This window comes from Pipistrellus hanaki (genome assembly GCF_964339955.1).
Source record: "Pipistrellus hanaki genome assembly, chromosome: 11".
NCBI classification, from domain to species: domain Eukaryota; kingdom Metazoa; phylum Chordata; class Mammalia; order Chiroptera; family Vespertilionidae; genus Pipistrellus; species Pipistrellus hanaki.
This window is the reverse complement of record NC_140513.1, coordinates 13,503,800-13,516,947: the sequence shown is the minus strand read 5'-3', so window position 1 is coordinate 13,516,947 and position 13,148 is coordinate 13,503,800. Positions and strand designations below refer to the sequence as shown.

At 36.3% G+C, this 13,148-nt stretch overlaps 1 protein-coding gene across 4 annotated transcripts in view; it reads right to left on the bottom strand.

The window, feature by feature from the left end:
• CNTRL (centriolin) overlaps positions 1-13,148 on the bottom strand; it is an 84,369-nt gene that overhangs the window by 37,847 nt on the left and 33,374 nt on the right. For 2 of the 4 annotated variants that reach the window (XM_084899183.1, XM_084899184.1), the window contains exons 12-17: positions 10,338-10,491; positions 9,071-9,291; positions 6,069-6,245; positions 3,732-3,866; positions 1,131-1,276; positions 165-372 (exon numbers count right to left, since the gene is read on the bottom strand). In XM_084899183.1, the coding sequence (XP_084755309.1) occupies positions 165-372; positions 1,131-1,276; positions 3,732-3,866; positions 6,069-6,245; positions 9,071-9,291; positions 10,338-10,491 (1,041 nt within the window). Of the gene's footprint in view, positions 1-164; positions 373-1,130; positions 1,277-3,731; positions 3,867-6,068; positions 6,246-9,070; positions 9,292-10,337; positions 10,492-12,161; positions 12,403-13,148 lie in introns of those variants that run through there. The other 2 variants (XM_084899186.1, XM_084899185.1) reach the window with 2 other exon arrangements.

Genomic DNA, 13,148 nt, shown 5'->3' with positions numbered 1-13,148 from the left:
TAGCCATATGCAGGGTTGAATTTTAGTCACATCCAGCCTGACTTGTTATAAGTGAAAATAACATTTATACTTTATTTACACGAGAAAGGGAGCATTGTAATTTCCTGAAAATTTCAAATATTTGCCAAACACTTCCCTCCAGCTGCCTCTTGCCCTTTTCTTACTCTTGTTTCAAGGGCTCTCTCACAGGCCTGCCTGAACTCTTCTTGTCCATTTGCCAGTTTCTCTTGTTGCAGAGCCATTTCTTCTTGGAGTTTTCTCTCTCTTACTTGTGCTTCCTCTCTTTCCCACTGGGAACATGCAAGAATTTCACTAAATTGTTTCTGCAAATCAGCAAGGCTTTTCCCTAAGACATCTGAAGGACTATGGATTCTGGTAAGGGGAGAAAAAAGATGGTATAAATGTGACATTTTGTTTTGATACTAGATGCCAGGTACAAACATACTGATAATATTAGTGCAGGAATAAAAAGAGTGTGGAATGGGACTAGTGTCAATTCATAACAATTTACTGAACATCTCCTAAGTCATTGTTTTATTAAATGACTCTTAGTTACTCTAGAACAGTGGTCGGCAAACTCATTAGTCAACAGAGCCAAATATCAACAGTACGATTGAGCCAAATTTTTTAAACAAACTTCTTCTATCTCCATTTCTTCAAAATAGACTCACCCACACTCAAGGGGCCAAAGAGCCGCATGTGGCTCACGAGCCACAGTTTGCCGATCATGGCTCTAGAAACATAGGCTAACAATGTTTGCTCAAAGAATAAATGTCCATTTCATATATTTAAATTAGCCTTAGTTTCATCTGATATTTTGTTCTCGATTTAAAATAGGAGAACATAGTGTCTCTATTTCCTAACCATATGCAATGAATTTTCTGGAATGACTCTTTAAATCTTTATGTTTTTAAAATGAAATAATACCAAAAAGTATAAAATATTTAAAATGTAAAAAAATCAGTGACAGGCAATTTGAATTAAGCAATCTTTTGTCTCAACTATGGACTACGATAAAGGAAAAGCTTACAAAGGAACTCAGCCATTTTACTGTACTGGGAAAGGTGAGTTCATCACTAACCCTCACAACTCGGCCCACCATATACTTGGAGGTCTTGATTTTCCATTACCTCATTTCCCCAGCTCCTGATTTCAGTTTTCTCCGTAGCTCATCCACACGAGCTGCCACTTCTTCTGGATGAATCAAACCATCAACTACATGGTTAAGGTGATTCTGGAAATCTTTAAGTTGCTGTTTCAATAGATTATTGTCATCCTGTGAAGGAAGGTAAAATGAGGAGGTAAGTTAGCAAAACAAAATTAAAAATATACCCACATAAACATATAGAACCTGTATTACTTACCATATGTTAGTTTTATTCAACATCTTTTACTAATTATTTTAACCCTTTCCACTCAGACTAACAATATCTAAATCTACTGATCAATCTAAAGTCACAAAAGACACAGCCAGGCACTTACGATGTCTCTTGATGTGATGCAAAAAGAAATTCTTATGAATCACTACTTACAAAAGTCTTCTTGCCAAAAACTAACTTGAATCTAAATAAACCTCCATATGTAACATGATACATGGGGATGCAAACAGTATAATTTAGAATACGAAAAACTATTAACTGTATTCCCCTACCTCCTGAATGATGAATTTATTTCAAACTCAGTGTAACACTGTGAGCTAAAATACAGAGAATTTAGAATTACAATGAACTTGTTAAGTACCTGTCCTACCTAGAGTCATCTTATCTGTAAATTGTCCCTGCCCAATGCCCTGAGGTGGCTATATTTATACTATTGTTTAATCCTAGCTACAAGTGATCTGTCTCAAGGTCATCCAATCCACTGAAAACAAGTTCTCATTCTTTCCAGATACTGAACCAATATCCAGTATAGCAAGTCTGCATAAAAGCTGGACTTACAAAGATATGCCAGCTCAAGGCTGAAATCCATGCTGGATTACATGCAATGCCCAAAAAGATAGAAAAAGACAAATAAGAGGGCCTTGAAGCCTCTGAAAGATTGTTAGAACAGCTCTGGTTCTTGGCAAGCAGTCTCTTTTCTTGGGGTAGTATTAGTAGGTTTCAATTCACTGCAACTAAATGATTTCTGATAAAGACAGGTGTGGAGAGTTTAACTTGAACTCTGTAGGAGGTAAGTTAAATAACTAGAGAAATGAGTTCTATGATAGTCTCACAGCATGAGCCAGCATCCTGGAAAGCTGACTTCAGTTTCTACTTTGGAGAAGGCCCCTGAAGAAGAGACTTTAGTCTTTTTCTTTAATAGATGTATACTGAAGTATTTATGAGTACAATGAAGATGCATGAGATTTTCCTTAAATATTCCAAAAAAAAAAAAAAAAAAAGTGGACTAACTGAAACAGAATGGCAGAATGTTGAGAATTGTTTAAAGCTAAGTCAATAAAAGGTCATAAGACTGTTCTCTTTTTTGTGATTATTTGAAATTTTCCACAATAAAAATAAAAAAATAATCTGATGAACACTCAACAATACACACACAGAAATGGAAAACATGTACATTTTTCATGCTATTTGTTTCAGGAGTTGAACTGATAGGAATAAAAATTAAATTCTAGTTTTTAAATTTCCTTAAACTTTGAGGAAAAAATATTCAAGGCGTTGGAGAAAGAGAGAGAATTTGGACGAGTTTAGTCTTATTCGTCACAAACCTCCCTGCATGACTTTTTGGAAGCTTTTTGGAAACAAAGCAACTCTGCCCCTTCACTTCTGGGGTAGGGTAACAGTTGCCACTCCCATCAACCAAGCGGCTCCTGACCTCACAGATTTGAAAACTGATTATTGACCCAGGTACTTTGTTTGTTCAGACATTTATCCTCTTTGAGAGAATTTAATCATCTGGAAAATCCTGTCCACCTGTTTCTCCTGCAGTTGGTCACATTATTGTGACAACAGCTATAAAAATATTTGGCCAAAGAAAACTTCCACCAATACGAAAAGGATGCAATTTTAATAGCATTCTTTCTGAGACAGGGATAGTAAAAACTGTTTATGGTTAAGAAGTTCTACTGCAGTCCACTCTAATTAAATTCCTGGATAATATTTCAGTGGAAAAAGATGGAACCAATCTGATAACTTTAGTTTAGTCTGATGACAAATGTGCTTCTAGGAAAAATGCGAGATACTGCTTTCGCCTATGAGTTTTTGAGATATTGCTCTTGCCCATGAGTTTACACAATATTCTTTTTGCTACTGACATTGCCTCCATCTCTTTGCACCATCACATAACAACACTAAAGATATGCACATTAATAATTTTAAAACAACGGGCTCCCAAGGGAACAGAGACTCTCTTTCATACTGTCCCACTTAGAATTTCTTTTTTTTTAATGAGAGGCCCAGTGCACAGATTCATGCACTGGTTGGGGACGTGGGTTGCGGGGATCAGCCTGCTGTTTGAGCGCCATTCACTCTGGTCAGCCAAGCAGTGCTCTCACTGTCGGAGCACAATGACCATCAGGGGCAATCCTGTGTTGAGGTTCTGCCCCCAGGTGGCCAGTGCATATCATACCAACTGTTCGACAGGTTGTTCTGGTCATTCCGCCATTTGGTTGCTGGTTATATATATATATGCAAATTCAAGTTGCTTATATGTTAGAGCAGATTGTCAAGTTGCTGACTAACAATGTCAACATTTTCAGTGCCCACGTAAGAATATATTCTAAACCAAGTCTCTACCTGCAGCTGTTTAAGTTGCTTGCGGAGCTCACTATTTTCTTTGTCCTTTTCTTCTACGAACTGGGCTTTTCCAAGGGCATCCTTTACGGCTTGCTTCTCCTTCTCAAGTTCTGCTTGAAGGGCTAATTGTTCTAACTATTGTCATAAGAAGCAATGATATGAAAACACAAAATAGCAATAATTTATTATCTAAAAAGGCAAAAAAATTTACATATATATGTAGTCTCTTGCTAGCTATGATTTTGTAACAACTCAATTTAAAGTTTGTACTTCCAAATTAAAGATCCAAGGTAATTTTTTTCACATGCCTCCTTAAATATTGATTCTTAAAGGAGAGTAAGTATCAAAATCAGCTCAACTGAGGTACACCAAATCAGAATCTCCATGGGAAAGGGGGCCCAGCAGCTCCTTTCAAAAGCTCTGTGAGTGATCCAACAATTACTGCTATACTTCCGCTTAGAGCCTTAGACCAATTCTTCTCAAACTGTGGTCCTCAAACACCTGTATCAAAATCACTTGGTGTGCCTGTTAAAAATGCATAAGCCTTGCTCTGGCTAGGTAGCTCAGTTGGTTAGAGAGTCCTCCCAACACAAGGTTGAATATATAAATAAATGGAACAACAAATTGATGTTTTTCTCTATCTCTTAAAAAAAAAAAAAAAAAAAAAAAAAAGCATAAACCTGGACTCATCTCAGACTTGATGGACCAGAATATCTAGGATGGGGCCCAGGGATCTGTACTCAACAAGCTTCACAAGTGATTTCACATAACCAAATGTATCAATCAAGACCTGTAGTGCAGAGAGAGATCCATTATGCTATCTACCATCACTGTGTGCTTTGAAGATCAATCCTAGCAGTCCTAATGCCAAAAAAGGGAATGCATCCTTCACTGTGAATTTGTGAAAAGGCCAGAGTGTTTATATTTTTGTCAAGACTTTGTTATTTTAATTGTTTTCCCCCAATCTTCTATTTTCTTCACTTTGATCACAGCACTTCAGTTTCCCCTCAATGCTGTTATCAACTGTAGTTTTATAAAACTTGGTAATCTTAAAAAATATAATCCTAACAGTTGGTAAGTGGTCATTTGATATCTGATAGATAAAGGAATACAAAATAATTAATATAATAAGACCTATTTTTACTTCCTTTTCTAATCAGCCAAATGCTATTTCACATAAATTCCTGGGATTCAAACTATCTTATTTTATTTCACTTTCATCGAATAAGAACATATTAACTTTCCCTCATGTTCCAGTCTGTTTCTGAGAACACAGAAACAGACACTCTGCGCTCTGAGTCTAAGGGAAAAATGGACAATGTAAACAAATGATCACCAGACACATGATAAATGCTCTGATCAAGCACAAGGTATTGGAAAACCAAACTAGAATCCTGACCCAGATTTTTAGCAGGCAGACAGTGAAGGTCAGGGTGTCCCTGAACCTGGAGGAAGATGCAGCCCATTTGGCTAAGTGCTACATAAATCTGTATTTTTAATCAGATAAAGAATATACTATACTATACCTGGCCTCTGCCAGCCTCTCTGCCTTTATCTCTCACCCTCTTTCCCTACTCCTCTCCTTGCTCCTGGGATACTGGAAGTATACTTTCAGCACTTTTTCATGCACTATGCTCTTTGTCTTTGCCTCTACACCTATAATATTAAGCCTTTTTACCCTTACCACTTTCACCCCACTCCCTATTCACGGCTTGGCTGAAACATCATTTCTAGAGAGTAGTCTTCCCTCACCACCCCTCTCCCAGCCACAAAACCCTACCTCTTTCTTTCTCCCACACCTCTTTCACTACTGGATTGTCAGTTTCACAAGGACAGTGACCATGTCTGTGCTGCTCTCTGCAACATTCATAGCACCTGACCCTCAATGGCCAATCAATAAGTATTTATGGATAAATATTTGTCCAATTTGCAAATATAATTTAAATGAATGGATTATTTCACTCAACCAAAATATGAAGTTGCAAAATAAAATGTAACATCAACTTAAAAGAGGTCTATTAAAGCTGTTTTGAGAAAGACCAGAATTTATTGAATACCAACCTCTAGGTGCTTTCATGCCCATTATCTCCTTATCCTCATCACAGCCATTTTATAGAGGAAGAGGCATTTGTCAGAGACTCAGAACAATGAAGTGATTTATACTTGTTCACATAGGGGTAGTATTTGAACTCGGAATGTCTGACTCCAAAAATGTGCACTTCCCATCACTCCACATATATTATATTAAGTACTCAATTTTACATTACATTAAAGGAAGACTGATATGTTAAGGCCACAGGCTACTTGGTTTCTAGACGGCTTTATGCTCTTACTTACCTGGCTGAGACTTGTTAGTTTTTCCATGTCTTCCTTGAGCTGATTGGCTTCAGCATCTCGTACTTTCAGCTGAGCCTCGAGCTCAGCCTCATAGGCACTGAGATCTCCCTGGGTCTGCTGCAGAGATGCATTCACCTCATGCTGTTCTTGGAGGGCACTTTCTAGCTCTGCAAGTTCCTGTAAGGATTCGGGGTATGTTGAACTACAAAACCATCACTGAGCTGTTTAAGCATCTGCAAATCATTATAAGTAACTTGATCACAGTAAACCAAATGCTGGCCAGCCTGGCACAGAAAGTGTTCATTAGCAATATCATGAAGCCACAGGCTGGGCCAGGCTGAAAAGTAAATGTAATCAGAAATATAATCAGACTAAATGTAATCAGAAAAACTAGTACGCTACCAACATGTTTCCCAAAGTGTAATATTTTAAATGTACCTGCACAAGTAAAAAAAAAGAAAGAAAAAGAGAGGACAATAAAATTTAAAACTTATTTTCTATCAGACACTGGAATAAATGTTTTCACATTCATTATTTCATTTTATCTTCACAATTACTGTGTATGACAAGATATTATTATTTTTGTTGTTTCCCCCCATTCCTCTATCTCCAGTTAGGAGAATGAACACCTGAGTAGATGGCATGAGGTTGTGTAGCTAAAAAAAGACATAGTCAGAATATGAGCTGAGATCTCTGACTCTAAAGCCCATACTCTTTATATTAAACCACAGTATGTTCATTTATCAGAACAAAATGGTATGAGCACTCTCAAATATTAAGGATAACAAAATAACTTAAATGAGTAGTAGCTAACAACAATACAAGTACATATTAATCAGCATACCTCAATTCTGAGTCATTTTAGCCCATCTGTATTTTAATTAAACATTACAGCTTGTATCTACTTATTTTGGATCTTAAAGAATTAGATCAAATTATTTTGGATTAAACAGGGGAATCCTACGACGAGAACTTCTATAGAAGAGTTTCTCAATAGATGGTCCAAAAAAGCACATCTGAATCATTTGGGTTGCCCATTCAAAATGCAGACTTCATCTATAATCAACAAAGGATTAGTTTCTATATATATAGAGAATTCCTACAAATTGTTAAGAAAAAGACAAACAATCCAATAGAAAAATGGGCAACGCATATGAATAGGGAATTCAATGAAGAGGAACCCTGAATAGTAAATAAACAAATGAAAGGTGCTCAACCTCTCCAGTAAACCAGGGGGAAATAAAGTTAAAAGAAGACACTATTTTATACAGAGCACAGAAAACGTGTTAAATTCACAATGAAGAAACAATCAGACAAATCCTCGTAATGTGGGACACTCTATAGGACTACCACCTGGACACACATACCCATACACACAAGCTATTTTAAAAGATATTCTTGGCCTTGGCCGGTTTGGATCACTGGATAGAGCATCGGCCTGCGGACTGAAGGGTCCCAGGTTCGATTCCAATCAAGGGCATGTGCCTCAGTTGCGGGCACATCCCCAGTGGGGGGTGTGCAAGAGGCAGCTGATCAATGTTTCTCCCTCATTGATGTTTCTAACTCTCTGTCCCTCTCCCTTCCTCTCTGTAAAAAATCAATAAAATATATATTTTAAAAAAAGATATTCTTGGCACAACTGGGAAAATTTGAATATGGTTCAAATACTAGATGACATTATGGAATTACTGTTAATTTTCCTACGTGTAATAATGGTATCAGAGTGATATAGGGGGAAAATAGTTCTGTTTTAAAAAAATATATTTTATTGATTTTTTTTTTTTTTTTACAGAGAGGAAGGGAGAGGGACAGAGAGTTATAAACATCAATGAGAGAGAAACATTGATTAGTTGCCTCCTGCACACCTCCTACTGGGGATGTGCCCGCAAACAAGGCATATGCCCTTGACCGGAATTAAACCTGGGACCCTTCAGTCTGCAGGCCGAAACTCTTATCCACTGAGCTAAACTGGTTAGGGCAAAAGTTCTTATTTTGAAGAAGAAATGTGTACTGAAGGGATGGATGATGTCAAACAATACTATATATTGCTTTAAATGCATACATCTATAGATGTAAAAGGCTAATATGCAAAGTGTCCTCTTGGGAGTTCAACCAAGAGACCTGGAGTTCTATCACTCACTATGATGTGCCCTGACCATCAGAGGGCAGCATGAAACGAAGGAAGGACCCAGCAGGCAGCCAGGGAAGAAAGGCCCTGGGTGGCAGCTGGAAGGCCCCAATTGGCCCTGATCAGTGGCCAGGCCTAGGGACCCTACCCATGCCAGGCCTCTAATATATAATAAGAGAGATGCAGGAAAATAATCATATTCAGGACTTTATTAGCTATGGTATGGGGTACACAGAGAGTTTCAACTACATCTGCAATGTTTTATTTCTTAAGCTAAATTGTGAGTACATGGTGTTAAATACTAAATTTGGTATTTTTATAAACTTGAAAATTTTCATGTTAAAATATTCAAATTTCCAGAGCCAGCCCTACTGAGGATGAGGTTTGGGAACCTGGGTTTTCATGCATGATAGTTTGCCAAAGAACTAAAAAAGAGATCATGAAATCTAATAAATGGCAACAAATAAGGTAAAAGGGAATAATACTGTCTGTCTTCTCTGTAAATTAATGTTAAAATTATGAATGACAAAAAAAGTAAGAAAAATTATTGTACTTAATTTTAGGACTTAAATAATAAAATATGAACATTTAATACCACATTTATAATAGCCACAACTTCATATTAGTTAGAGTTATTTGATAATGTCTTTCAGGAACAGAAACTCAGCTAAAATATCGATAAGCTTCCATTCTTAGTAAAGGAAAACAATAGTTCCAAATGTATCACAACTAAAGGGAAAAAACAAGACTAAATAACCACTAATACTTTTTGCCACTTATAATAGCACTGCTGCTAACTTGTTTAGCTTACTTAATTTGGACATCATCTATTTCTGAGGCAAGGGAAAACAGGAAAGTAAAAAACAAATCATACCTTCCTCATATTTTCTGCATCTATGGCAACTATTTCCAGTTGGTCCCTCTCCTGCTCAACCTCGGTCAGTCTCCGCAGCAATGTCTCTTTCTCATCCTGGAGCTTCCTGCACTCATTCTGAGCCTGACTTGCCTGGCCTTTGATAGTCTCCAAGTATTCTTGCAACCCACTGATGACACCTTCTAAATCCTTCTTCAGGGCTTCATTTGCTGCTATCTGGCCTAAGACAAAAAAAAAGAGAGAAGGTAATAGTGTATATAAGAAAATGCTTTCAAGATATATAAATAATACCACATTTAGACTCCTTAGTTACTTGTTACCAGCTAAGATTGTAAGTCTAATAAGGTTTCAATTATTTCCTACTACCTTATTTTTCTTTTTCAAGATATAATAGTTTTCCCCTTATTATCTCTAGTACAGTAGTATTAAGCAGGTATACAATAAAAATAGCATATTCAGTGATCATTGCTTATAAAATGCTTAATTCTTGCTGTAAAAAGTTTAAAGTAATCATTTCCAAATAAAATTTAAAATGTACACAAACTGAGTTATTGCTGCTAGATATACAAAATAAAAGCCACTCAACAAACAAGACTAATCCAAGACTGTGAATATAAACATGAATCCTAAAGACAAAAAAATAAAAATAAAAATAAAAATTATCCCCAACCATACATTAGGTACCTAGTATGTGCCAGGCACTTTATGAACATTATCTCACTTAATCTTCCCAACAACTAATTACGTAGACAATAATAATATGTCCCAGGTCACGCAGCTGATAATGGCAAAACAGGGACTGGGATCTTATGCCAAGTGAAGGCTCTCACCACTATAACTTTTCATCCTCCCCTTCCACAATGGCAATGTCACAATTTAAATTTGCATTGCAAAAGTAGATCCTAAAATTCTTTCTACACTCCCCTTGTAACTAGACACTGAATACTCTGAAATCAATGGGCTCTTTGCTCCTGAAAGGATTTTATGCCTTGAGGAAGACAATCCCATGCCAGAGTTTATCATGATCATGTAACTAACTTCCTGCCTACTGTCTACAATGACCTGACTCATTAGGACATCAACACAAAATTAAATAAATTTAAATTTTTTTTATTATATACTGTGTACTGTGTCAATATTTCCCTATCAAATACTAGCACTTAAGAGCTGAAGCATATTTAGCTAATATCTAGATTAATGCTTGTCTGGGTGCCATTTGTTTTTAATACTGAAACTAATTTATCTTTAAATCAACTTAAATTCTCACCTTCAGTAAGCTGTTGTTCAAGGTCCTTAATCTCTTCAGTTTCTTTAGCAATTCTAGAAAGTATCTCATCCAAACGGCCTTCAAGTTGTTTGTACTGCTTGTTCATAATGTCAAGCTGTTGTTCTTTACCCCTTTTCTGAGCCTTCATATGGCACTGAATTGAAAAACAAGCAAATTCAAAAAACTTTTAAAAATAATAATCCTTAGCATTTCTAAAGAAAAACTGGAAAAATAAAATGTAATAATTTGCATATGTTTTGTGTCAGGCTGTGTGTTTTTTTCACATGAGTTTTCATTTGACTTGATATTGGAACCTCCTCCATTTTAGAGATGAGCAATTGTGTATAAAAGAGGGTAAGGGCACAGCGAGTAGGTAATGCTCAGAGTTCAATGAACTGCATTAAAATATGTCTCTTTAAAAAGGTTTCCAAAAAGTTAATTGATTACATATACATCTAGAAAAATAATATATTCCAAATGTTAACAAGGATTATATATCTGGGTGGAAAGATTACAAGAGGTTTTTTTTTTTTTTTTTTTAATGAGTTTTGTATATTTAAAATAATTTTTAAAATAAAAAAGTAATACCTTTTAAATGAAAACAACATATATATATTTTAAAAAGTTAATAAATCTTTATTGTTCAGATTATTAAAATTGTTCCTCTTTTTCCCCCCCAGAGCTCCCCTCTACCTGGTTCTCACCCCACCCTCTGCCCTTACCTCCTCCTCACTGTACAGCATATGTACTTTAAAAAAGATTTGTTTATAGAATAGGGACATGAAATGAAAACTTACTTGAAACTCAAGTTTCTTTTCAATTCCTTACACGACACTTTTTTTTTTTTTTTTTTTTTTTTTAGGTTCCATAAACTGGGAGCTCAGAGGGACCTCAAAGCCTATTTAGACCCAGTGATTCTCAAGATGGAGGACCAGCCCTCTGGAGGTAAACTCCTCTACTAACTACATATCCACCTGGTGGAAAACAGAGCTTTCACACCCATACACCATCTCACACTGACAGGAATCAATTTAAGGAGCTACTGGTAACTGAAAAGATTGGATTGTATTTCTCAGGTGTGCTGGGGGACAGGGAGGGAGAAAACTGATAACTAGGGAGCAGTCAAACTCTTCCTTTTACACATGAGAAAACTACGTCTCAGATTCATCAAATGACTTGCCCTGGTTATCTGGAGACTGTTCATATGGAAACAAAACAATTCCCCAGGGAATCTTTGCCCTCTCACTAACACCTCAAAGGCTCTAACCTCCTTCCCCCATCAGAGGAAAAGAATAATAAATCAAGTTATCAAGAAAAAACTAAATTACAGTCTAAACAACAAACTCCAAGACTCAATTGATTATAAGTGAACATTTTTCAAGTTTAGAAGTCCGTTGCCTCCAAAGACAAGAACGAATGAATGGCAGCTTGATCAGAAGGTTTTAAATGTACTACTGGTAAAACTTGATGGGCTTTTCAAAACTCTTCTTTTTCCACCCATTTCCAAAATACCCATCCAAAATCTTTCTGAAAAGGTAACTGCAGGTACAGCTTAAATCCTAAGTAAATTTAGGATTTTTATGGCTCAGGACAGAATGAAAAAACAAAAAAACTCTTGCATTCATCTATTAATAAATCTTTAAAATTCACCATTAAAATGTTAACTGAAATCTTTTTACACGCAGGACAAAACGTTGGTTCAGTATGCCCATGATTTGCATTACACATGGAAGCAAAAGCTCACAAAAGAATTATTGTAAAAACAGGAACTTACATATGACTCCACCTCTTTTTAAGCCCTTTGTAGAGAGAAAATGCTCCTACCTTAACTTAGAATTTGTCCTGTTAAAACTGAGCCGTTGAGAACAAGGAAATTGTGGGCGGAACGCTTTCCAATGTCTTCAAATTTTAAGTGCACTTCCCTCTCTGACAGCCACATTTTTGTAAACGCCTCCGTCTCTGTAACTTCCCAGCTCTTCAAACCACGTTCCGGGTCTAAAGAGAGTGGCAGCCCAGCTGGTCCAATCACGAGCAGCCTCCGTTGGTCCCACAACACAGGAAGCTCCCGAGGGCCAATCACGCACACTCTTAGCAAAAGCTTACTTCAGGCTAAATCCCCACAGAGAATAGTTACGGTTTGCTTTCACAGGGCATGGCCACATAGGGAAGAGCTATATAAACCCTCCTTTATTATTTGCTCTTGTGACTTGTATGCTACTAGCTATGACCATTTTAAATAACCAAAAGAAGATTTGATTTTTAATGTTTATGTTTGTTGAAAACCTGACTTAAACTCAGTTAAAAATAATTAATCTCTTTAGATCTTTAATTCCTTTGGGAAGAGGGTCATTGTAACAGAATAAGCATGGGCTCTACCTCTTCCTAAATTGGTGAGTGTGGGAAATCATTTAATTTTTCTAAATCATATTCTCATCTTCTGAAATGAAAAAAGAAAAGTCACTAGATATAAGAATGCTATGATAAAGTTCCTCACCAGTATATGCAAAAACCAGCACTATGTTAGACATTGTTGGCACTTAATATATTTGCTTTCCATCATATCTCAGAATCATATACTGTTTTCTAATCTCTCAAGTTTTTACTTTTAAATTATATATGCTATTCAGGAAGATACCTCATCTAATTAGATAAAAATTAATTGAATAAAAGCCTATCCACATCTGTAAAAAATATGCAGGGATCCCACTCTTGCAGGGATTCTATCCCTTTTGCTAAAATGTTCATATTTGTAGCCTAAAATGGGGTGTCTAACACTAGCCAATAAGTTACTTTGTGCTAGTAGAAAAAGTT